Source organism: Falco cherrug, chromosome 1, assembly GCF_023634085.1.
Source record: "Falco cherrug isolate bFalChe1 chromosome 1, bFalChe1.pri, whole genome shotgun sequence".
NCBI lineage: Eukaryota > Metazoa > Chordata > Aves > Falconiformes > Falconidae > Falco > Falco cherrug.
The window spans coordinates 23,919,404-23,946,518 of NC_073697.1; the positions used below are offsets into that span (position 1 = coordinate 23,919,404).

The 27,115-nt window shown below is 44.2% G+C and overlaps 1 protein-coding gene across 1 annotated transcript in view; it reads right to left on the reverse strand.

Moving 5' to 3' along the window:
• Positions 1-27,115, reverse strand: part of FRAS1 (Fraser extracellular matrix complex subunit 1) — a 173,629-nt gene that overhangs the window by 64,988 nt on the left and 81,526 nt on the right. The window contains exons 14-21 of the mRNA XM_055706880.1: positions 19,496-19,639; positions 17,607-17,747; positions 17,038-17,178; positions 15,980-16,153; positions 13,464-13,604; positions 11,304-11,447; positions 3,847-3,999; positions 870-1,016 (exon numbers count right to left, since the gene is read on the reverse strand). Of these exons, the coding sequence (XP_055562855.1) occupies positions 870-1,016; positions 3,847-3,999; positions 11,304-11,447; positions 13,464-13,604; positions 15,980-16,153; positions 17,038-17,178; positions 17,607-17,747; positions 19,496-19,639 (1,185 nt within the window). The remainder of the gene's footprint in view (positions 1-869; positions 1,017-3,846; positions 4,000-11,303; positions 11,448-13,463; positions 13,605-15,979; positions 16,154-17,037; positions 17,179-17,606; positions 17,748-19,495; positions 19,640-27,115) is intronic.

Below are 27,115 nucleotides of genomic sequence, written 5' to 3' on the forward strand. Positions count from 1 at the left end.
ATCAGGGTAATACAGGACTTAACAAATCTCAGCGTTCAGGTTCACAGCAACCAAATCACTTGAGCACTCATTAAGTTTTAGGTGAGTGTATTAGAGCAGATCAATTCAAGCAGCTTTTTTTCATACTTTTAATGTCTCTGGGCCATAGCATTTTGCATTTTGGAACATCAAGCCCAATAATTACGTGAGGAATAACCCAACTGATGTCACAGCCAGAGTGAACACAGAACAACAAAGGAAAAGAGATTCACAAGGTGTAGCAGGAGTAGGATAAAACATTACTGGACTTAACACCAGATCAACTGCATCAGATCATTAGAAGGTAAAAATACCACAGCCCAAGCCAGCTGGGGCTGTGCCTACCATGCTGTATCTTGTTTCTACCGAGGTTTCACATGTGGGAAAATGTAACGTAAACACTACAGCCTTAATACGGCTTCTATGGCAGGTACTGGCAGGCAGTGCAGTGGGGAGAGGGTTTGCCTTAGTAAGAATTGATTAAAGCTGGTCTAAACTTGTCAAGTTTTCACAAAGCCCAGAATCCACCAGTAGTTTCAGCCATTTCTCTGTGTACCACCTAGACAACTTAAGAAGGAAGACTACATTAACTCTCCTGCAGATTTTTACTATGGGGCCCAAAGCCTCTTGTCTTTGAAGTCGGCAACAAAAATGCAACTGTGTTCAGGCTTAAACCATGCTGTAGGCTCTGTCTCTAAGGTGGCTAATCACCTCTGTCAACTCACATTGATTTTTTAGGCACTTGAAATCTTTCTCTTCCTGGCAAGAGCAACAGTAAGCAAAGGAACAAGAAAAGACATGTCGGTGAATACATTGGGGAAAGCAGAGATGGCTTGGAGACAGACACTCACGTCTGCAGGTCTGCCTGTCATCCCTGTAGTATCCTGGAGAGCAGACGGGCACACACATGCTGGTGTGGGAGAGAACCAGGCTGGTGTTGCAGGAAGAGCAGGAAAAAGCATCCCCGCCGGTGCAGGTTTTACACGAGGGGTGGCACCCTGCAGGGACAGCAAGAACAAGTGTTTCTGTTCAAGCAAAAGCAGATCTTCAAGCAAGTTTCACAAGAGTCAGCAGAAGCACCCTCAGAGACTGAGCATGGTGATATCAAGTACCAAAAGTTCCTACTAAGCCTAAGTCCTTACTGGTGTGCAGCACTCAGGAGCAGAAACACAAGCAACCCACCCTTGACAGATAAATGGCTTTATTTATGCTCTGTGCACCACACACGCTAGCTCGCTCCTCTCCGCTCCTCTCTCTCTTTTTACCCATCCCTCTTCTCTTCAACCTTCCCTTCTCCTTAAGGATAATCCTACAGGATCCAGCCAAGACCTGTCTATTAGAAAAGAGTAAAAAAAGGGCAAGAATGTCTCAGTCCCTCTCATGCTCTTGCTCAACTAGTTTCAGGTCAGATCTTCCTGAGCCTGACATGCTTTGTCTATTTAGGAACCATCTAGTGCTTTTCTGACAGCTCCACATCTCCCTGAAGATTTACATCCATCCCTTTGGCAGGAGTTGCACAGCTGCTACCTATTCCAAGAAGCAACGCTGACAGAGAACAGTCAATCTCTACACACCCCCTCTCTGTTTCACTCATGACTTTGTCATATTTCCTCCCTCCTAAGGTCTCCTGTTTTTCAGGCTGAAGCACTGCAGTTTACTCAGTTGCTCACTGTACAAAAGCCCTTAATTCCCCACATTCTTCTGCCCTTCCCTTTTAGACGGCAGAATGACTCACAGCACGCAGCTCCTTTAGACAGCAGCAGAACAAATTCTTCTGTTCCTCTTTCCTTTTGTACTAGTGCCTAACATTTGATGGGCTTTTTCAGCATTGCTGAACACTGGGATGCCACTTTCACAGACTGACTGATCATTCCTTCAAGCGCACAGCAAGGATGCCATCGTTCTGTACGGGAGGTTGGAACCGTGTATCCCTGTATCTGCCTACACCAAACTTCCACCCCTTGCTTTACTGCCCAGACTCTCAGTCTTACAAGATCCTTCTGCAATTCTTCATAGCCAGCGATCCCACTGACTGCCTCGAGGAAGGAAGCACATCACTGTCTTTTTCTTCCCCTGCATTTTTTAAGAGATATTTTTATGCCACTGTGCTCCTTTTCTTTCCCTGCTGCCTTTCCAGCCCTTTGTCTCTCACTTCTTGGGCTTCTTAGTCTGACTGAAGAGATTTAAAACACCACAGTGGAGGAGGCCCATGCATCCTATTAATTTCTCCAAAGGGGGTACATACTTATAAAATTATTAGTCTGCTTTATTTCTTGATAGGCCTTTACCTAAAGACTGATGCCATCATTACACCTATCGGCCCACATTAATCATGACTGAAAATGAGCAAAGAAATCAGACAAGTGACTGCATTATGCTGTGCTGGAGATCTTGAAAGCTAGCATAAAATGCAATACGAGCTTTGACACATTTGAATAATGCAAAACTTCTTTTAAATGAAACCTTTATACCAAAGGGAAGAAATAGTATCCCTAGGCTTAAATTTCCAGGAAGGCAAAATATCTCTTCTGGGGGTCTTTCCAATTAAATGACACAGAGTATATTTCATATGTCTCTGAGATTTCATTTGTCAAAAACAGGTATATTAATACACAGATCCCTGAGTGCCTGAGAGAAGCTTTGAAGCATTAACCATCAGTTGTTAAGGCTGGATTAGGAAATGCCACTTCCTACAAAGGGAGCACGTACCTCTTAATGTGCAGACTTCCTTGTCTGGATTTCTTTCTCTTAAAATAAACTGCAGTACCCTCTGCTCAGCATAAGATGCATTGGGCTTTAACATGTCTCTGTCAGCCACGTAACAAGGAAAAGCAACCTACTTCCTTCTAAGAGTCCAAGAAATATAAAGCAGCGCAGACAATGACTGGAACATGAAACCACATCAGCAACAAAAACTGGAAGAGATCCAGGGATAGGTGAAGGCACAGAAGGCCGGAGAATAAAACATGCTATCAGTGCAGCTTCACCCCTGCAGCTGGAGGGCTGCATCCATCATGCCAGCCCAAAAGGCTGAATGAACTGGCTTTTTGTTTTAGAAGCTGCTACGAGTGATTGCCTTTTGGACCGTTACTGCAGCAAGACAATTCTCAATGAGAGACCTCAGCTAGGATGGTGTTCCAGCTCAGGTTGCAAAATGTCCTGAGAAGTTGCTACCAGCAGGTGTTCTGCCTTCTGTGAGCAGAAGTAGCACAGCCCTTCACAGCACATATCCAGAAAACATTTTCAAGTGTCAGCATCCCAGAAGTGTGCTGGTAGCACGCAAATTGAAGACTTGGCAATGGGCACACGGAAAGTCTCTGTTTGAAGTTGTCCTTTGCTGTGCTTAAGAAGCCTACCTCTTCCCAGGAGTGATCTCAGAATATCCACCCTACATATGACAGTGTACTGTCACGCTGTTCTCTGTGCCACCACCTTTGAGAGACAGGATTTACCAGAGAGAAAGACAAAAACTCACCTTCACCTCCCCCTCACAAGCAGACTGCTGTCTGTTACTCATTAGACTTACTAATCGTATTGTAACAGTGGGCTAGGTCCCAGTAGCCTCAGCATGTGCTCGGGACAGCACAGCACCGTCTGCCTCAAAGAACTCCCAGTCTGAAAGCAGACACAGACCGGGGGGAGCAAGGAGAGAGTGCTTCCAGCCAGCTGGCAGAGTTAATAGCCAGGAAGGACCTCTCCAGCTCCCAGGGCAGTGTCCTGCCAGCTAGACAAAGCCTCTCTACTAAATAGGAACCATTTCATGGAACATCTTGCAAGGATCCACGTGGTCCCTCGCAGTTACTTGAGGTACATGTAGGGACTACTCACTTTTGCAGGCACCATTCTCTGCATAGTATCCCACTGGACAGTCAGGGATGCAGTGATCCTGCAGGAGCAGGTGACGGGTGTTCTGGCACTTCAGACAGATGCTGCCGGTGTCCTGCAGGTTGGCCACACACTGATGGCACAGGGGGTGGCAGTCTAAAGGAAGCAAGGAATAACGGACACTGTGATCACAGAAGGATAAAACAGGATGGCTAAGGGCAAACACATTGCTGAGAACTCAAGGAAGACATTGGGGATGTAACTTTCAGAGCCCCTTCTTGCTCTCTGGTGCACAAGGGTTGGGATCACTGCACTTCCAGATGTCTGCACGAGACAGAACCAGAAACTGCCACATTCAATGAGCATTCCCTTCGTCTTGCCCTCATCCCCGTCTTGTGCTCTTGCTCAGCATCCCAACATTTTCACTTTTCCTCAGCAACCACATTCCCTGCATCTCTGCTGCCCCATTCAAGCATCCCCTTTCCCATCCCTCGGGGAGTTTGGGAAGGCTTTGTACAAAGCCAGTTCAAAGCTCTTTGCTTTCCCCAAACCCTTCTCTGATTTTAGGTGCTTCTACCTACAGGTTTACCTTTAGCAAACTGTGCTGGAAGCTGTAGGCGGTCACCTCCCTTTGCTCCCCCCACGGAAAAATGAAGAGCACACCCTGTACAGTTGTATGACCTTCTCCTGTGGTTGTTACCGTTCAGATTTTCCCACACAAACGAGACATCCATACCCTGGAGAGGCCACTGCAGACCTCAAAGCCCAGCCAAGAGCGGCATTTAGAGTTGCATGAGAGTGCCTCAGAACCTTCTCCTTGTTTCATTCCTCCCCAGCAGCACACAAGCTTGTGTCTCCTGACCTCTGCCTGAACTGGGGTGCTTTAAAAGGTTTTACAACAAGCCTTTTGTATGTACAACAGTGCAGTGTAAGGCAACCTGGAAGCCAAATTAATCCCCATTATGGTAATTCAGAAAATTATAAAGGAAATGACGACTGTCTTGAAAGAAATGTAATAATGAGGCTTGATTTGAGTACCTGGCCTCTTGTCAGATTTCTACTGAAGGTTCAACTTTCTGTCTTTTGTCTCTTGTGACAGCATTACTACAGATTGTCAGGCAATCTAATTTTACAAGCTGAAGACAGGCTCACATCGGAGTCCGGGGGAATTCTGTATCCATACCTGTAAGAATGTAGTAGTGACTGGAGTCTAACCCTAACCTTATTTTTCCTATATGTTACAAACAGACGATTCTCACTAAACACCGGTGGAAAAGCACAGATGCAGCTCAGAAATGAATGCCATTCTGACTGCATGCAGGCATTCAAGGTCCTTAAAGCAGCTGCCTCTGCCTCTTGACTTTACAGGATATATCATCTATGTAGTTTCTGCCCCCCACTCTCAACCTTGCAGATGGGAAATGAACAGCCAGAGGGGAGGTAAATGTGTGTGAGAAGAAACACTACGCCTAAGACAGTCACCCTGTAGGATCTCAATCCATCGCTGTCAGGACAGTGGCAAGAAGAGCAAAGCAGCACACAAGGTCATGCTCCCAAACTCAGTGACAAACCTCAAAACCTCCTTAGAGGGGTTATAGCTGACAGAAGTTACTGTGCTGCAGCTTCTGACTGCACAGGAGAAGAACTCAATACCAAAGGCATCCCAAGGGATCGTCCCATAAATCCTCACACCCAAAGATCCCAAACCTGCCCTGGCATCAGAGTGGGAAGACCTGCCATCTATCTGTAGCCTCACTGAAGCCAGAAAAGATCACACACAGCCCATCGAGGAGCAAGGAGTAAGATAGCATCCACAAGGCCCTGAGCACCATATGTAATTTGTATGCACAGGGCTGGAGGTGGGATGAAGAGTTTTACACACTTAATATTCAATAAAATGAACATAAATCAAATTAGTTTCTCATGCTTCCACGTCTACCTGGCAATACGTCAACTCCCATTATTGCTAAAATAATACTGCTCCAGTTTAATTTCTTGCTGGAGTCAGTGCTCTCTAATAAAGAGCTCTGGCTAGATAGAATAAGTAATCAAACTCCCTGTTTGATTAGGTTCCATAAACAGAGCACAAAAATGAGACAGAGAAAACTCAGGGTGTCCTAATAACCAGCATCCACTGTAAATAACTAGACTCTCCCAAACTAACATTTAAAAAGCCAAGTATCTACAAAACTAGGTGCTGTTGTAGTACAGTTTTCTCTTTATAGCCTCTATATGTTTTCTCCTGTGTATTGGAAGAGTTCTTTTTCTCAGCTACTGTTTCAGGATAAATCAGCCCCATCGCTCTTTTGTTCCTTTGCAAGCCTGGAGATCAAAGAGCACACACCACCAAATAAAAACCCAGAACTGAGGCTCATGGTGAATTTGAAGATCATTGGAGAACTAGTGAGAGAGTAACGGAAGAACTGAAGCGCTTTGTTTTGGAAAAGATTATTTAAATTTTTCACAGCTGGCTCCCTTTGAAGCGAGGACTAACAGCAGCAGAGTGCTTCCTTTGTGCTCCTCCATGACACCGCGCAGCTGTGTTTGTTTCCTGCTTCTGCCTTCTCCCTGTCCATCCTCACTCCAGCTCAGCTAGCAGGCAAGTCACTGCCTGCAGGCTTTGGGTTCCCAGAGGCTTCACATCTCATCTCTGTGGCAGGTTCAGTGCAGCACAGTTACTTAATTCTGTTAGATTCCTTCACGGATCCAAGCTGGATGCTTCAGGGCAGCATGTCACCACCTTGCTCATAGTCCCAATGCCTCCCTACTCATCTTTTTGAGACTACTGACTTGCCTCCCACTGTCCAAACAAAACTTTTTCCTGCTACTCTTTCAGCTGGCTTTAATTTCCTCCTTGTCAATTCACCTCGATGCAAAACCGCCCCAAACACCTTACCTGTCAGTGATCTTCCCATAAAGCAACTTGCATTGCAAAGTGTAATATAATTACAGATTTCCATTTCCAGAGTTCCCTTACTTCAACATCCTCTTTAGCTTTCACTTAGCAGGCAAAGAAAACAAAGGAAAGAATGCCCTTCCAATGTGGAAAGTATCTGCTATGTATTGTTCTCTTGCCTGTCAAGACAAAGGTGGCTGCTTGGGGAGACAAAATCATCTCTACAGTGTTTGTGAATGCTCATAAAGGAAACCAGAGGCATTTCTACCTCTCAGTTCCACCATGTGCTAAGTAATCAACCACTTGTATTGCTTAAATATACCTCCTCTCTTAAGGGCTCTTTAGAAAAACATTTCCTGATGCAAGTTTCGTACTATAAGGTAAGGTATGAGGTTTACAATAGAGTACTACTCTAAATCAGTACTTTAGACACCACACAATTTACAGGTGTGTCAGCATGCAAACATTCCCTGGTACCTTACAGTAAATCCAGAAAGAAAATCAGTAGGGTTGATTCAGAAGGACACCTAGCACTGACCAGGATTTTTGGTTTGATTTGGTGGTTGGAAGGGGTTTTTTGCCTCTCCTTTAAAAGATCTGAAAGGGAATTTGTCACACCAACAAGCGGGGTGAACTCTTAGCGAAGTGCAACCACATTTGCAGGGATCCATCTGCATCTTCTGAAAAGGGTGGGAGCTTTTCTAGGCAGCATGAGGTGGGAAAAACAGCTGGACGGTGCCTGGCACAAATGAGCCCAGACCAAGGTAGGAAATGATCTTGCATCTTCCTCCTCTGGCAGCTCAGCTGTTAATTTCTGTAGGAGGTTGAATGTCAGTGACTAAGCGGAGCTAAGCCCCCAACATTCCTCTTGTTCTGCTCAGTGAAACTCCAGCTCTTTGTGATGATATCAACATCTCTTAAAGAGTATGGCAACAGCTCATTAATTTTACAAGGAGCTGAGTGTATTTCTTGTTGTCAGAGTGTCCCTTCTGGAATTTTAAAAGTAAGGCAGAAAGGCTTGTTACAGGCATTCTCCTGAGTGAGCCCTTCTGGTTTATCTTTGAACATTTTTGCAGCTGCACGCAGCCTAAGAAAGCGAGGGCCTGAGCAGCTGAACATGGGGACTGGGAGCTCCCTTCCAAGGAAGCTGCAGCTGGAAGTTAAGATAGGACCTTGGGGGATACTGTACCAGTGGGTGGTTTGAGTTTCATTCATTGCCAGCTGCCCTTGCTCCTAATTCTGATTGGTAGCCCTCTGCATCCTTTTTGGCCCTAGCCAAGCACCCAAGGACGGCTCAGCCTGCAAACTCCTTGCTTCAGCCACCGCACAGTCCCTCTGCTTTTTTCTAATTGCCCTTCCACTGAGTCAGGAAAAGATCAACGAGGAAGCCTCAAGATCAACAAGGAAACCTCAAGACGGGCATATGATTTATTCGAGTCAGAAAAATAAGGGCAGGGTTTTATGAGCAGGACACCAGTTTTAGCAATGGTGCTATTTTTCAGACTGGTCACTGTAAAGTTGTCTTGGGTAAGAGGGAGAGGGAAATCAGAGTGTTTTCAGACTGGGTAAACAAAACACACAGAAGCCCTGAGACTCAACAAGGGATGCTAAGGCCACAAACATATTCCTCTACACGCACTTTAGCTATAAACCAAAATGAATCAATTGAGCACTCTTAAAGAAGACTGGCACAAATTCAACATGCCCGAACCAGAGCTTGGAAACTCATTGATCTTTTGAAACTTGAGGCCATTTTGTCTTGCCTCTGCTTACATTTGAAATGCTTATTTGATAAACTGCTGTAAACAAGATCCTTTTTTCTATTAACAAGGCAAATGTTCCAATCCTCATTCAGGTAACATGTACAACAACAACATTAATTCACAGGCAATGGTTTCAAGTGACAGTTGGTTTTCTCCATCCTGTATGAAAGATTTTCCCCTGCAGGTCCATAAAGTTTGACAGGTGGCTATAATGCACAGCAGTCCCTATAAGTCGTAACACAGTTCTGCCTGGAGGGCCAGGAATTAGAGATAAATGGGAAGATAATTGTGAAAAAATACTGCTTTGGGAAGCAAAGGAAAAAGCTTTGTTAGGTCCTGATGCAAATCATATATTATGCAAGTGTCAGGGGTTTTAATGTTCTTTTTTATGGGACAGCTGCTCTTTAACTGATAATTAATAACTTGCAAGGGCAAATTTAGAATTTCAATCAGTGCTGAATGAGAAGAATGAGTGAAATTTTATAACCTGGATATAGAGCTCTTTATCTTCAGCAGAACTGTCAACACACATCCTTTGCTTAAACATCGAACATAAATTTGGTACAAGGAGCAACACACTTCAGGCTGCAGACTCAAGACCAAAGCACAACTTTTTCTTAAAGGCAACAAATAACTATGTTCCTCTATGAGGATCTTCAAAACTTCAGTTAGACAAAGAAACATCATTGCACCTATGTGCAAGACCACGTGAACGTTAAAGGTTCCTATTTTACAAGGAGTATCTGTACTGGCCTCTTGGAGGCAGGACTGACACAAGCTAATTGCACAGCAAGACTAAGGCCAGAGCTTGGAGGAGGAAACATGTCTCCTTACACTCTTGCTACGTTGCACCCAGAAATTAGTCTCTCCTGTTTTGGGGGCACAGATCCAAACACTCGATACTGACACTCAGTGATGCCAGGCACTGTGAACCAAGCCTTGAAAACATGTTTCTGCTCTGAGAAGACAAGTCTCCAAACAGTGGACCATGTTCATGACCTACAGGACTTCAAAATAAAGCTTGTTAGTTTGCAAGGAAAGGATGCATCACCAGATTGCAATTGCTTTGGAGCCCAGAAAGCCAGGCAAGGTTCTTCACAGATGATTCAACAATCTCTGTGTTTCTGCTCCTCATTACTGCCAGGCACTGTGACATCCACGTAATCACCTGGGATTTGGGGAGCAGGCTTATTGCTCCATGACGCCTTGCCAAAATTACATATAACAGCAGTCTAAAAGGGATGATTAAAGCACATAGCACACAGCAAGCAGTAGAGTAAACCCTCCTCTGAAAGAATCCTAGTTTATGATAAATGGTACTAAGTTTTTCCAATGAAATGTACATTTGGAAGACCACATTTCCACAGGGCTTTTTTTCATAGGAAGCATAATGCCAGTGGGAAAATAAGGTGGAAGAAATAAAGTGCTTACAGCTATGATGTGGACATGACATCAATAAGTATCGTTGTAGCCCCTAAAATTTTACAGGGTAGAGACTGCTCTTTACGCTGAGACCTCAATTATTTTCACATTGCAATTACCTGACTGTACGAAACATCTTGATTCCCCAGCCTGGGTATACCTAAGGAGCTGTAAAATACTTTTACAATTTTTTCCTATTTTCAGATACTTTGTTTCCTCCTCTCTTCGTCTCTGCAGACAAAATAATAACTGTTGTTTAAAAGGAAGAGGAAGCAATGGTTCATAAAACTAATCTGTGGGCAGCAAAGAAACAAGTTCTTCCATAAAAAAACCAACACACATATGTAAACAAACAGAAGTCTCTTTGAAGCAGAATCATCTATATTAAATTGAGAACAATAGCCTCTCAATGGATTTATTAGGTCTAATGCATTTTTCCCTTTTCTCAGGATTCCTTATTTCATTTGGAACTGTTCAGCCTAGATTAAGTCTCACATACTGTATCTTTTTTTGATAAAGAAAAAAAATGGCTTGATAAAGCACAGAAATTGCTGGAGCAGTTCCCAGGATATGTTTATACATGTCTGTGAGACGGATTAAAGGAGATTTTTCTTTTTAAACAGATAAATGCAGTCAGTGGCTTCTGATGATAGGCTTAAGTGCAGGCACCGAGCACCCACAAAGTATAACCCCTACACAGAAATCCCATTACCTCCCAAAAATGCACACAGCAATGCTAGCTGTGCCAATTTTTCTTTAGGCCCCATATGCTGCTTCTCTGAATCACAAATGTTTCCTTAACTCGCTTTACTGAAGCTCTGTGCAGGACCTAAGCAGCCTTCCTGGCTCTGAGTCCCCCAGGCTTGGCTCTACAGTGACAGGCAGTGTGCTGTAAAGCCCAGGCGGGAGTGAGATGCAGATAAGCACTTGGCCTGGCAAAGGCAAGCACAGCTCCACTCAGCAGAGCAGAGCTGCAGCCCATCCTATTGTTAAGCGCATGCTCATTGTGATATTAGTAAGTCTATGTATGCTCTGATGGTTCCCAGACACACTGGTCCATATATGTGATCTCAAGTCTTCACACCAAACCACGCAGCAGCAAGCAAGACAAAGGACAGCTTTGGCTCCCCCTCCCTACCTGCCCTATATCATTTGCAATCAACTTCCCACCACTCTAGAGAAGATACGTACGGCAGTAGCAGCAAGTGGCTTTGCTCTATACCATGCTCACTGGAGACCTTCCTCACGGTATTTTCATCTGTGTGACATTTTACACACCACAGGCGTTTTGATTTCTTCATGGTGTGTGCTCAGGTAGCTGGTTAATACCACGGAAAAATCATCATGCTGTATGACCCACACCATCTCCTCTTACTTACCCACACAATATCCCACCAGGTTGAGATACTGCTCTTCCTTGCAGCTAGTCCTGCACCTTCCCCCAGCTAGAGTCGCATGGGGATGGCAGGTCAAGCACTCCAAATCAGAAGGGCCACGGCATGTCTTGCAGGATGGATGACAGGCTGGATAAGAAAAGCAGCACTTGTTGTTAGGCTCTTGGTATAGTCCACCTTGCACTCTCCCCTCCCCCAAAAGCCAGCCCCTGTTATAAGAATCATTTATTCCTACAAAACATGGACATAAGATTATCTAACAGCATCAGTGACTGCAGAGCTGTGGTCTGGAAGGCTCTTATATCCTCGTTTTGAATAAACGAGATGAGAATTGAGTTGGCAATTCAAAAATGTGATTTGTTCTGTGCATTAATCAAGGTATAGATCTATATAAAATGTAAAGAGATTGTCCCTGTTATTCATCCCTCCAGCATATGCTTGTACACATAAGAAAGAGACTGGGATGCACGGGGAGATAAATTAAACATCTTAGGCTGTATGAACATCATAGTGGCGCTAGTTTGATATTCATCAGTGGAAAATCCAGGAACGATTTCTGCACAAAGCCCTCCCAGACTGAAACCTATAAAACCTGAATGCCGTGCCAGCTCATTAGATATTCTGTCTGCTAAAAGCTCAACAAAAACATTGCAGAGAAAGTGGTTAAGATTGCTCAAAAATATTTCACTCAGACTGCTTTTGTACCTTTCCACCTTTAAAGACAGATGCCGTATTTCCGTACTACAGATCTGAGGAAGACAGGAATACTACAGCTAATGATCTGTAAAAAATTCTTAAAAACTACTTTAACAGCTCTTCTATGAATAAAAGCACAAAACTTCCAAAGTCTCCCGCCTCAGGACTCCCCCAGGCTACGCGCAGTCGCTCACTCCCCATGTGGAAGCTGGGCATTTTGCAGCTGCCATAGCACAGGGCTCCAGTGTTTAAGACCTAACACGTCATGTCCCACCACTTTCTCAGCTCCTCAGAAATCATGCCCGTGAACCCAGTGTTCAAAAGGAAGAACCGATTTTCTAGACGCATCTGTATCAGCTGAGTTTCACAGTTCAAAAACTGCAGGAGATCTAAGCTGGCAGCATACAGCAAGATGCCACTTCCCTGGCACTGAAATTTGGTTTCTAAAACATTTACGTAAGTCTGAAACTGCATAACGCAGCATTCAGCAGCTATCTCAGCTCTAAGGTGGCACTGCACAACCTCAAAACTGATGAATCTTTACAATGGCCTTACTCTAGAATGTATTTATAGGGTTGTTCCTTGGATGAATAAATAGAACAATGGATTTTAGAAGAGGTTTCCCTCTCTGAGCTTCAGGCCTTGCAGGGAAGCGACCTGTAAATTTCTCCTACTGCCAGAACAGATACAGGGATGCCTGACCCAATGAATCGATTATAAAACAGCAGATGACTTTCAGATGACCTTGAGGGGACTAATCATATTTCAAATGCCCGCATTTCCTCACCCATTGTACTTAGCAGCTCATAATGAATGGCATACCCCAAAGGCCACCATTTTCTGCAAGTGGCAAACAGGATTTAATTGTTGCAGTCACTCGGAAGGTCAGCAGTCACAGTCGTCTCCTTAGAGGAGATCAAACAAGCTGAATGAAGGCTACTTGCTGACTGGTGGGCAAGGCTGAGGCACAGATAAGTAATTCTGTCCCCACTACTGACCAGGCATACTCACAGTTGTAATGGCTTTTCTCCTGTATCTCTAGAATTCCTTCCTTCTAAACCCAGCCAGGAGTGGATTAAAAATAAAGCTAATTGAAACTGACAATATGCTTATCTAGCCTAATAAAAGCAGACCACTTTTCAGCATTGTCCAGTAAAGATCTCTTCTGCCACAGCACGCTGGCTACTGAAATGAAACTCGAAATATCTTCAGGGAAACAGTCCAGAGGAGCAAAACTGATTATAATTTATGATTCAATGTGTACGCCTCTCTCCCATTAGGAGGAGATTCCATTTCCTGAAATTGGACTACCCTTTCTCCCCTGAAAATACTTAAATAGCCTCATATAAATCTGACAGCATCTCTAATTACTTTGAGGAATGCATTACAAAACGTGCATGCAATGAAATCCAGCAGTATAAGCTGCAGGTGCCTACACTACGGACTCACAGTGGCAGCGATCATCATGGTTGAACCACCCCTCTGGGCACTCCGAGAGGCATCTGCCTCCAAGCAGGACGTGGGCAGACAAACAAGCCGTACAGTCCTGGGAAGAGTTCCCCACACAGCCTGTGCAGGAGGAGTGGCACTCTGCAGGGAAGGGAAAAACAAGAGCACAGAGAGCATCAAATTAGTTGAAGCTTATCTTGGTTGTTTCTGTCCTAGAGTATGGCTAGATTGCTTTCTCCCCGGTGATGACAGCAAGGGATTTCCTTTACAGGATTCTCAGATTGTGAAAGGCAGAAAGGGCAGGAGTACAAAGGCTGTGTAACACACTTCTTGATAAGGAGCAACCACAGATAGCTGCAGATTTAATCTTTGTTTGCACCCACACATCTCATTACTGAAATGGAGACCTAGCGAAGCGAATGCTCATTACAAGGATGATTCAGCCAGAATGAAAAGAGCACAGTTAAAAAGTTAGACTTCTTCACTTTTACTGCTACTGACTCCAAAACAAGCCAACTTAAATTAAGTAATCTAATTAAATATATAAATTCATTAGTTAAAAACCTAGTATTTATTAGAGCAGTGACTCAAGGCCACAGGTTCCACTGTGTGAGTCTCCACCGGACACAAAGAGAGGCCTCATGCCCTCTACGGAGACAAGACAGACACAGGGCTTGAGAGATGAAATGAAAAGATTTATACAAGTACACTTAGCTGTCTGCCAGAGAGTCAGGAAGAGAAGTCAGGGATCCTCATCACAAATGCAATGTCTCCAGGAATATCTTTGGCTCAAGTGACTCAAATCGTATCAGAGAGAAACTCCTTAGTTTCATTCAGGGAAATCTCAAGCATTAGAAAAATATAGAGATATTTCTGTGGTTTGGTGAGAAATACCCAACCACACAAGGCAAAACCTCCAAACCCAGAATTTTAACCTACATATGCATGTGCTTCTATACTGCACAGATAATGTAGGCATGGTACACATCTTTTGTGGGTTTACCTTTTCAAAAAGGTGCATCTACAAACTGTATTTTACAGTATTTTACAGAGGTAGTTCAAAGTTTGAAATTTTGAATCTTCACATCCTTCTGCAATAGATCAAACTGCTGTTCTAAAGCCATTAGTAATACTGCACAGCTAATAACGTGTGGGGCTGTGCCGGCATTTTTGCCCAATGACATAATTCAAGCACTGTCACCGAACTCTGCTCAGGCCTGTCTGTACAGGTCTGTTCACCCAGCTGAGGCAGTGGTATATGGATTTCTTCACTCAGTTTCTATACCATAACCTGGACTCAGCCCAGAAAACCCATTACCTGCAAAGGAACGGCCACTGCATGGATTGGAGGCTCTACAGTAATGCCTTCAAGAACCAACCCAAAGCACTGGATACCTTACGGCACCGGATACCTTACGGTCTGTGTAGGTCACTGTTAAAGACAGAACCATTCCTCCAAGAAAAAGTGCCACTTCTTCCTTTAAGATCCACTAAGGCAAAAAAAAAAAGAGCTTGAACAGATTCTTTCCATCAAGTTGAGATGAAAAAGGTAAAAGCAAAATAAGTGGATTTAAAATTACATCCACTTTTAGAAAATATTTTTGCAACAGGAAGAAACAGCCATCAGTAGCACTATAGCTACTGTGGTTACTATTACTTTACTTAAGTGTTGTAGAGTCACTGTCTCTATGACTGATCCTTCCACACAGGGAAATCACTGCCATTTCTACAAGTATCATTCCTCCTTGGGCTTCGAGTGGGCTGCGCTGGCACGAGATGTTCAGTCTAACCTCTCACCCTGCCTCCGTCTGCATTATTTTCAAGATATTGCAATATGCTTGCTGTACAGATATCCATACTAGCTGCCACAAGCTCTGTACAGCCAGACTGACCTGCTGATCCACCCAGCAAACATTCTTCGCTGAAGTCCACAACAGTTTTCTCTCACAGTGGTGGGAAGCCTCATATATCCCCCATGTACACTACACTGGCCGCTTTCCAAACTCTGGCCTTCATGGGAATGCTTCCTACTTGGTATTTCAGGAGCAGTGATGGCACATGTGCTGCAGGGCATGTATCAGAAGAGCTTCCTCAAAAGAGAAGACTGCTGTGGGATGTCTTGACCTGCTCCAAGGGCTAAGGCTAATAAGGAGACAGCTCAGCCTTTTCTGAAAAGGATTTAGGGATTGATCCTCCTTCAAAATAAGTCAGTGGTAAAAATCACATACTCCAATGAAAAGAAAGCTAAGCTGTGCAGACTTGAACAGAGTCAGTTTTTAAAAAGTATACCTGAATCCTTTAGTCACAAATTATACGTAGGCATATTTTCCCTCAAAAGTACTAGTATATGCCATTCTGAAGGTTACTGAGTTCAAACATTCACAACTGTCACAAGGCGAACACAGGAGCTCAAAGCATGTAACAATCAAACACCGTACGTCATCACCCTGAAAACCCTAAATCCAGTGCAGCCCCGCACTGAAGGCTTTGAAGAGCTCTTCCCATCCTCGACTCACCTTGACAGACTCCGGTGCTATCCCGGTAGAACTGGGCTTGGCAGTGAGAGAGGCAAAGGCCATGCACCACTCCTTCCATGGGCTGCTGAGGCTGCAGTGCGTGCTCCGGTGCCCTACACCGCAGGCAACGAGAGGCCCCTGGGCCCAGGCAGGTGCGGCAGGACGGGTGGCAACCTGGGCACAGGGCAAGAGAGCAGTCAGAGCCACAGCTCTGAGGACAGCTTTCTCAGAGAGAAGGACAAGGCACAACAACCTGGGCATCTGGTCGTAAACGACAGACGGAAAGGGGAGAAAACACTGCTTTGGACCATCTCATTCACCCCTCTTCTGAGTTTTGTATTGCTATAGACTGTCTGATACTCAAATTGTGAGCAAAGAGCATACGCTCAGCAGCAACTCACCTGTTCCCTAAACCGACAAGGTGCTGTATTTTCTATAATGCAACAGGGATTTTAGAAAAATACTTCGACACCTTTCCCCTCACCCCCATGTAATAGCCCTTCTCTTGAATAAAGCTGATGAACAAATAATGTTGGGAAAAACCTGCAGTACTATGCCACAGGCAGTCAATTTTTCTTTAATTTCTGGAACCGCAATGGTGAAAACGATCTCACTAGGAGAGACAGCAAGAAATGACAGTCTGAAGGGCTCATAGGAAGCATAAATTCATCGTCCGAATTTTCAGGTTTTCCATCATTGCACAAATGACCTGAGTGTTAGCAAACCTACTAGGTGTCTGTAGAATTTCATCCACTTCTTAAATCATGTCAATAAAAACTTGGAAGCAATGTAGGCTTATTTCAACAGCATAGAGGAAAAAAAAAGTCCCCAAGATAACTAAATCCTAAGAGCGTGAACGCAGAAAGCGTTTGAGAAAATTTGTTTTCTGCTTTGAGAAAAAGCAATCAGCAGGCACACACAGGAACTACTCACTGACCTGTTCAGCATAGGATAAAAGATCAGCATCATAGCTGGTACTCCAAGCACAGCCTGACAAAAGCCAATATAGACGCACAGGTATACAGCAGCGGGGAACTTACTCCATGACTGCAGCTTACCCTTGCAGACATTGTGATCCTGGTAAAAACCGTCTCCACAGTCCTGCAGGCACTGGCCCCGGCGCAAGGCCACAGGAAAGGAACACGAGGTGCAGTGAGTGGCCAGAGGTCCCTCACATGTGGAGCATGAGTTGTGACAAGCTGATAAAGAAACAGAGCACAGAGAACTGAAAGGTCCAGGTTTTAATCCTTGGGAGTGGTGTTGCTGACTACAGCCTCCTCCGGCAACAATGAAAACTCCCAGCTGGCATGATATTCAGCTATGTGAACTAATGAGAGCAGAAGTGCATGTGTGAATAACTACTAATAGTAATAACGCTCACTCACACAGTGTTCTGAATATGTATCCCAGAGTGTCTTCATGTGCTTTGCAAGGCAAAGAGGTTATTTAAAACAATCCATCACAAGTGAACCAAAGGGAAAAAGAAAATAATCAAATTCCCTGTCCCCACTCGCACTTCTGTGCTCTTAACATTCCCTCCCCACAAAAAAACATCTGGGGAAAAGAAGACAACATGTGGAGAGTGCCTTGAGAGCCTTAGGAAAGGTCATGCAAAAATGCCTCTTACCTCTGCATCTTCCATTGCTACTTGGGAAATAACTGTCTGGGCACTCTGAAACACACTTTCCATCGTGTAACAACTTATCTGGAGCACAGGTCAAACACCTAGGCTGGTCTGAATAGCATGTTTCACAGAACTCGTCACAAGCTGCCAAAGAGGACAGTTCGTTAATGAAACGCACTCAATAAGCAAAGAACAGAGCCATCAACCTGTCCGTGCAGATAAAATAAAGTAAGCCAAGCCATGCCTTGTCCTTTCTTTGTTGGAAAGGCATCTTTAAACATTCCTCTCCCGTACAAGTAACCTTTCACACTTCCCTGGAATAAGCAGTGATATTCATGGAGGCAGACATGTGAGCGCAGACAGGTGCTCACTGGCCTGTATCCTGTTTAGGACTCTGAGTAAGTATAAATACCAGAAATGGGTCTACACCAGCACTCCCCCCGCTCCTAAGATAACCCCCTCCAGCTAACATAGTACATCTTCCCTGCTCACCAACAGTCTGTGAACAGAGAACACCATTTAAAACAGTTTCATGTATGAAAACCATTTCATGAATCTTCACGTGTCTTTGTACAACAAACATCAGTTATCAGACTGTGCAGGAAGTAAAAGATGGAGGAAAAGTTAAAAAGATTAAAAAACTGTAATTTTCCCCCCTCCCCCTTTTCTTCAAGTCAACATTTTAAGTATGAAAACACACCTAAAATCAAGCATGATAATGTTTCTTATCAGTTTCTGTGGTCTATATTCTCCCGGGCAATCAGCTCTGAAGTTAAATGACCTGTTGCCTAAGAGCACTATGAAACTGTGGTTTCCCTAAGTCAGCAGCACTACTGGCGCTGTATATTCAGAAGGGCCAAGCATTTTACTTAATTTTTATTTCTTCTCACCAGTCACACAGCCTCCCTTTAAAACAACTTACAGCTCTGCAGTTGGGTACTACCACACATGGCTTTGGTAGAAGATGAAAGGCCTGAATCCTGGAGGTTGTGAGCAACAGCTATGCAGTTTTGAGAAATGACTGCCAATAAAAATCGAAATTATGCCCAAGCTGCATCTAAGTTAAATTTCCTTTTGAGCTGAAATGATTTTCAGCTACAGATGTAAGATTTCAAGCCTGCACACTTCAAAACACAGGTGAGTAAAATTCACTGGTATAAACATCAAACAAACTGATGGGGAACCTGGTCAAAGTGAAATTCAGCCAGGAGTGGCCAGAAGAGCAACAATTTTGTCATCACGCTCCATGGTTGAAGCCCTCTCCAGCTAGCTGGGGCTCAGACTGACCTGCATGAAGACAGGTATTTCTACTGACTATGCTGTACAGTCCTTCAAAGCAGCTGGAAGCAGGTGCCAGCAGAAACCCACACTTGACCTGAATGGTTGTGGAAAATTTTAGATTCTTTATTTATCTCAGATTTTTTTCCCCCTTCATCATCTATTTCACTTAGGCCTTTTAATTCCCTCCAGCCATCTCTTCCCCTTTTCTCAGCAAACCTTCCCAGCTCCCAGGTCTCATTTGTTGTGCAGGTATTAGTTAATGTGATGCTGCATTATAATCAAACTTAAAGAAACCTGCTGGCAAAGGCCATTTTTCTTTCTGCAGACAAATGGATTTGTCAAACCCTCAGAAACAATTCAGGCCGACTTTCAAACTGTTCAGTGAGGGAGAGAAACCTTAAAACTTTCAGCATCTGATTAGCTTAAATGAATTAATAATCTTACAAACAAACAGCAGCTTTCCTCATCCAATATTTATGCACAAGGTACATCTGGCTTCTTAGACATGAATAAAATCACAGCTTCTGCATGGCTAAATGAAATATTGATTCCTTTTTTGCAGAACATTTCTCAAACTTCTTGCAACTGGAGGAAGAAAGCAGGTTATTTACCACTGCAAGTTCCATCCTTTGTATAAAATCCCTGTCCACAGCTGGCCACGCAGAGCCCGGCTTTTAGCACGTGTGATGGGTCTTTGCAGGACAAACAATTGCTCTCAGCAGCACCCCAGCATGAGGAACAAGACTCATGACAAGCTGTAGGGAAAAAAAGGTGCAGGATTAACGAAAAATCAACTTCCAGTCCTCTCTTGAAAATGAAAAGTTTGCAGTAATTCACTTTTTTGCAGTTTTATTCCTTAAATTTGCAGGCATTCACTGCTTCAGAAAAGGAAAAGAAAACCCCACTGATCTTCCCATGTCAGTAACTTTCACCCAAGCCGTCTCAGGGGTACAATTTACAGATTCATTTTGTACGTGCAATATGACATATGCAGTATACATCAGAACGGTTTCTGTAGCTGTAATCAGATTAGAGGCAGTGTTAGTAACACTCTTAAGTCTTGTTCATCCTGGTGCTAGGGGCTGTACAGGCACAAAGGGAAACGGGAAGAGATCCCATCATACCCTACTTGAAAAACAGACATGTAATCAGATCCTTGCAGTGACTACTGACATTAACCCAGCTCCATGTATGAACACAGAATTCGACTGCAGGGCTGCAATCAAGACGCTGCAAAATTAAAAACAAGACAGCCTACTTCTAGAAACAACTCCTCCTGCCCTTCCAGAACTCCGTGCCAGCACAGAAGGAACTGACTTCTGGCTGTTGGGTGATCTGGTTGGGCAGGGCAGAAATCCTCACGTGCTCAGTTTGAGTAATTCTTGGGGAAAAGTGGACAGTGGGTCCCAGGTCCAGTACAGCGGGCACTGCGTATCTTTCCCTTGACATTTCCAGAAGAGAAGGGGCATTCCCTCACCGAGTTGAGATACCAGCTACGTTTCTCTCTGGGCGAGACATATATCACGGTTGGGACACAGTAATGTTTCAGATATTCCTGAAGAGCATCACATTCCTGCAATGCAAGCCGTATAAATGCCCTCTCTGTGGCACCTGGGTACAGGACCACACAGGCAGAACAGTGATACTCAAGCAAGATCACATCTTACAATTAAACTAATAACTGTACGGAGCTCCATTTTGCCTCCCAAAACAGCTGTTGAATGAGCTATCTTATTAGAAACTGTACAAGTTCAGCTGTGAGGGAAATTCAGCCCACTGTGGTTACTGTTTATGGAATCTGTGACACTGACTCACATTAAATCATGTGCTACCAGTGCTTGCAGGAACTGTGCAAATTATAGTTCTTTCAGCTATTAGAATTGTTTTTCTTGATTACACCCAGGTATGTTCCAAAGTTATTCTTAATTTTATTATTTCACAATAAGGCAGGTACGTGCTTGTGCTCCCAGACCACAGCAGGTGGGAGAAACCAGAACTTTGACATTTGCCCTGTATCTGCAAACCTGAAGTCTGAAGTTGCAACCACACAAGTAAAACGCATCTGTGAGTAGTCTCAGCGTAACACAGGAACCAGCGGACACAGCAGCAGCTCACCCACATAACTGCGAGCACATTTACATACAGAGCAGTGGCAAAAGCAAACACCTTCCCGCCAAAGTAACCCCCCTAAGTGAGAGGCAATTCATCCTCTCCCCAATAACAGGTGAGAGTGAAAGTGTTTGCAGTCCAGGTAGCCCTAAGTTCACAGCAAACCAGTGATCACCACTCCCATCTCACTCTTGTTTTGCATGGTTTCTGTGCTGCTTCTCTCTGCTTGAGGCCATAGTTTTTGTTTGTCTCATGTTCGTTAAATTAATGAGACGGAGCACCTCTTTATGTTTATACGTGAGTCACACTGCACAGCACAAGATAAACACCACATCTTAGTGGATCTCACTGCTCCTCAAGGCAGGGAAGGGTTATCATCTCCATCTCGTATGCAGGGAACTGAAACACAAGAGATGTGATGTGACATGCATGGGGTTAGAACAAGGAGTGTTTAGGAGGCCAAGACACAGGACATTTGAGTTCATGCCCAGCACATGGTCTTTGATATTCTGGATGCTCTTTCTCCACACTTTCACCTTTGTTTATTTTCCCTTTTCTCATCTTCTCCTATTGCCTTGCTCTTGCTTTCCCCTTTCTCACCTTCCTGTACCTTTTTTCCTGACCTCTCCCGAATGCTGTGGCTCTTCTAGTTCCTGAACTATGTGAGGAGAGTATCGTAAGAATGCTGGGCATCCTGTACCCAAAAGGATATTCCCCCTGACTTCTACAGCAAGTGTGGTCATTGCTATCAAGTGCATCTAATTATGGCTGAGTCACAGCACAATGAATACGAAACAGCCCATCCCAAGGTAAAGACTGTGCATGCTTTTTCTTTCCAGTTGATAATTTCCCTTGCTGATAAAAAGCTGCATCTCATTCCAGCTTGGATGACTCCCGGGGCACGTCTACACTTGAAAGTTAACTGCAGAGTATGAGTTCACGCTGTAAATGTCCTCACTTCACCTTCCAGACGTGAATGCTTTGCTCCTCTCTGAGCTCAGACTTTCAATTTCTTTTTGAAAGAGTGGGCACCAGGACTCGGATGCTCTAATTATAGACTTCCCACTGCACAGCTTGACCTGCCTCGCTGTTAACTTGCCTCAATATGTTGACACATCTGAACATACCCAGTTATTTGCAGAGTTCTCAAGTCCTCTCTGGAGATGCTGCTCCTTTCCAAGAGATACTTTTCTCTCCTAGCAGCCTGGCCTCCAGACTCTGTTGTTAAACAGGCAACCTTGCATCCAGCTGTATTAAAAATGCACTTTTGACGAAAGCCAGGTCAGTTGGGCAAATGTTCTTTGATTCCCACCGCGCACTGTTTGCTGCCGGCACTACACCAAGCTCTCCAGAGCACATCCACACCTCAATCTCTTCACTCCAGCAGCTGCCTCAAGCTGTCCCTCTGTGTATGTCAGAATAATGTCTTCACCTCGCTCCAGTGCCACACATTTTGCTGGATGTGAGTCTGCCATAAACAACACCCAGGCTCAAAAGGTCTTTGGAATGGCTGGACCCACATCTCAGGCTCTTCTTTGGAGATGGTGCCCAGCAGTATTGGCACCTCCACCTAAGTCTGCACACGGCCATTCTGCTGAGCTTTTGTCACCACCACTACTGTCCTTGGCTACAGCTAACTGCAGTTCGAATAACCTAACTCCCAGCTTGCCTTCCCTTCTGGCTCTCTGGCCTTTCTATGGACACATGCCCATAGGGCTAACAGAGCAGCGGATAGGCAGCCCAGCCCACTCCCCCATAGATAGGACAAGGAAGAATGGTTTTAAGATGAAAGAGGATAAATTTAGATCAGATATTAGGAAGAAGTTCTTTACCGTGAGGGCGGTGAGGCGCTGGCCCAGGCTGCCCAGAGCAGCTGTGGGTGCCCCATCCCTGGCAGTGCTCAAGGCCAGGCTGGACGGGGCTGGGGGCAGCCTGGGCTGGTGGGAGGTGTCACTGCCTGTGGCAGGGGGTTGGAACTGGAGGGTCTTCAAGGTCTCTTCCAGCCCAAACCATTCTGTGGTTCTACGTTTCTCTGTTGCCAAAAGAAACTCAACACAAGTGCTACTCTACACACAGCTACCAAGAAAGGGAGTGAGACAAGAAGGAAGGGTGTTTTAGACAAAGTGGGCTAAGAGCACTCCCAGTGTCACACTTCTGCTGGGGAAATATGTAATGTCTTGACTCAAGCCAGGTAATGATACAAACCAGCTCAGTCTGCAGGCTGAAGGATTTTAAGATCTTACTTCCACTCCCTCTCTCCAGTTACCAGTTGGCTCTCACTAGCCCTTGGCAAAGATCCTGCAAATCCACTCTTGGGTATCACAGCAGCTTTCAAGTCTTCTAGTGAAGCAGCTGTTGTGTTAAAATTGCATGTCTTCCTAGATGACTCCAAGCTACCAGACCAGGCCCAAATGGCTTCTTTGAGACAGAAAGGGACAGAAACAGGAGGGATCTAAGTAGCAGAGTTTGGAAGAAAGGAAGGAAAGGAGAAAGAATGCAACCTGATTTTTAGCAAGACAGCCAGATTTAGCATTTGGAAGCAGTGCAAACAACTCAAAGTACAGGATTTAAACAATTTCCTAGGTGGGCCAACCAAAAAGAATTCTTGCAGCAAGAGACTCAGCTCTGATGCGCTGCTCCAGTCACTAGCTCTGCCATGTGAGCCCTCCCTGGGAAGCGGCTCCACTGACTCCTCTGATGCAGCCATTTCTGTATGAGGTGGCCTGTGCCTCCAGGAGTTACCAGCTGCCAGTCTCCAGATGACAAACACGCACAACCTGATTCATGCTCCTACAGATCCAATCCTTCACTTCTCGTGCTGGCAGCAACAGGTACCAGGCAATTTATTTTCACATGTCTTGAGGACTTTTTTTTTTGTCACAAGTCCAGCAGCTACTAAGTTTCAGCCAGTATCTCCACTCTGTTTGCCATCAGATGGTACAACTGCAGCTGGAGTTGTAAGCTATGGATCCCAAATGTGTAGGACCTGGGCTCATGCAGTTGGAACAGCAGTCCCAACCTATTCCTGCCCTGTGCTTATGCACACTCATGCACACCCTGCCTGCAGAAACTTTGGTTCTTTCAGCACTGGATCACTGCCAGACTCAACAGCTGCTCCTTGCCCAAACAGCCGGTCACCACCTCTGCTGAAAAAGCAGGGGAAAAAATGGAAGCATTCAATGGAGCCACTGTCAGCTAAAACATCTTTGCCTACAGCAACTAAGCGGCTATGTGAAAATAAATCAACAGAAGTGACTGCATCGCCAGGAAACTGTTTTCCCCCTTCCTGGCTATTTTCAGTTCACATTTGTAGGGGCCGTTTCGCATTGCCTCCTCCCTTCAGTGAGGATCCTGGACTTTACAGACAAGACCCTGCAGCTAAACCAGACACTGCTGCTGAAGGAAAGATGTTCAAGAGAAGATAGCTGACCTTCCAGTTGCAATAAGGTGTGCAATTACTCTGCCTCAGCTGACACAATGGTATTCGTTAAGCTGCAGTAACATGTCTTTCCCGAAAATCAATGTTAAACAGACAAAACTTCCTGGGTCTCGCTTTGTGGTTCACAAAAGAACATTCCAGTGGCTCCTGAGCCAACGGGTCTTTTTCTCTTCTCTGTTACTCAGGTGTTGTGGGGTCAGTTCTAGGAGTCACAGAGAAGTGACACAAGCCCAGGCTTTTAGAAGATGAGAGGTCCTGCAAAGCGATGTTTCTGTTCTTTCATGATTGACCACAAGTCAGAGGATCAATTAAAGATCCGCTCACCAAACTCTCTCTTATCTGCACCAGGGCAGGTATAACATTCCCAGGTTTGAAGACAGCAGGAGGGCTAACGCAAACGGTGTCCCAGCAAGAACACAACAAGATGTCACTGCTTGGCTTTGGGAAAGCACAGATGGGGTCCCACCACTCTATGCCACAGGGTACCGCTAATCACCTCTAATCTGCCCTCCTCACCATGAGCTGGGCAAGCTCAGCTTAGTCATGTTCAGCCATTTATCCTCAAGGTGAGCCTCTGCAGCCAGATAGGGCACAACAAAACAACAGGTCATGAATAAAAATTCAAGTGTTTTGCTATGGTAAGCTGGGTCTCTTAGCGTCAGCTTTCACATTTCTACATTCGCGCTTTGGGAGATGAAAGCAGAAATACTTGAGTTCTGCCTAGGCTTTTGAATAATCTGGAAAACATAAATAATTAAGTTAGAAAAATGCAGTGAGAGCACTGAACACTGCAAGTCCGTCGAGCCCTTCTATTCTACCAGGCAGGCATCTTTTATTTTCACTTCCCTTTGCTTTGCCTTCGGCAGGCGGGTTCTTAACCGTTTCCACAGCCTGTTCCCGAGAAGGAAGACTTCATCTACCACTCCACCCTAAGCCTGATACAAACTGATCCGTGATCTTTAAATACACTGCTACATAACTGAACCTATTACCTTTTATTCTCAACTTTACCTTCTCTTAATGGATTTAATACTTTACAGAAGCAGGTAGAGGGACAGGGGCAGAAAACAACCCTGGTGTAAGATTAAAATAGGGCAGAAATCAAACAACTGTATTCCAAAATTCAAACCAGATTCAATCAGACCAGATATTATAAAACACAAACAAAAGGAACGGTTAATTCATTGTGTTTTGTTACAATGCAGACAACAGCATTTCAATGACAGGATGGAATAAGAAACCTGGTCTTACAGGTCTTTTTCATCTCCAGACTAAATTCCTCAAGAAGGATATTACTGGAACTACAGCAATTAACACAGTCTAGTTCATTCTTTTTGTGATTTTGAAACATGTTTATTGTAGATGTTAAAACCACTGTAAGAAAAGTATTTCTGAATAGTCTAATGCTTGCTGTATGATCAGATTACAGATTTGTAAAAATAAAGAGGATACAACGAAAGAGCAAATGGCAATGAATTATGGACCGTATCTGAAATTTAAGACTTTCTCCACTGGTTTGACTTTATGCAGAAAATGCAGCCAGGCAGAACTAAAGCAAATTGGTTTAATTCCCTTAAGGAAACAGGAACAAATTTTCCCAGCAACTTTCAGCTACAAGCATGCGTGACTGCAAATTTGGATGGAAAGTGCAATCAGTATTCTACAAACCAGTAATAAAATGAAACATTAGCCCTTCCCTACCACTTCAGCAGTACATGGGCACTGCCAATTAAAACACTAGGAGCAGGTGGAAAGGAAATGGTAAAATAAAACCAAGTGAAGTACAAGATTATTTGATACTTAAGTCTATAAATTCTTTTGGACTGGGTCACTCTTTTCTCTTTATACATGCACAATGGGGCTCTAGTCTATAGTCACTGCTGGAGGACAGAGGCTTACCAGACTTTCAAAACCTGAAACAAATGGTCAGCTCTTTGAGGAAAACCACTTCAGAAAAGGAAACTGGACTTACAATATAAAGTGTCTTCCCCTGAAATCTGCCAAAAGCCCTAAGCCTGAATTTAATTTTAAGCAGGAGAGCTAGTTCCAAAGAAATTAAAGTGATGCCTCAAGAAGTTAAGCATGTGCTCCACCCCTTTGCTGAATTAGAGCTGCAGAAATAATTAGACGCCTTTTAAAAAGGCCAACATCAAGAGGAGAAAAGTGTTAACTTTGGAGAAAACAATTAAACTGTCATGATGAAAAAGCAGCTGCCTTACAGTTTGTGAAAAGTACAAGTATTTCAAAGAAGCAAGGGAAGCTCATAAATGCACTATTATAGTTCATCAAAGATAAAAAATTTAACTTTCCAGTCTTATTCTCAGTCTTTCCAATTGCTAAGATATAGGATTTAGACACATCTCAGTGTTTTATAGAATTACTAATTTACTTTGTAAATATGCTTCCTGAGAACAGTTAGTCCAATCAACTCTCAGGAAGAACACACCATGTGAAACAAATGAATGGCAAAACAAAGCAAAACCTTTTCCAGAAAGTATTTTCTGTGAGCTTTTCTGAGTCCTGTCAATCCCTCACCCCTTCAAGCAATTTTCTATACACCTCAAAGTACCATCTCCTGAAAGGTCTGGCATTAGCAGATGCAGTTAAGTCTGCACTGGACTTGAAGAAAAGCCCTGTGGATCAGATTGGCCGGCATGGCTCAGGGTGTTACATTCTTAGTAAA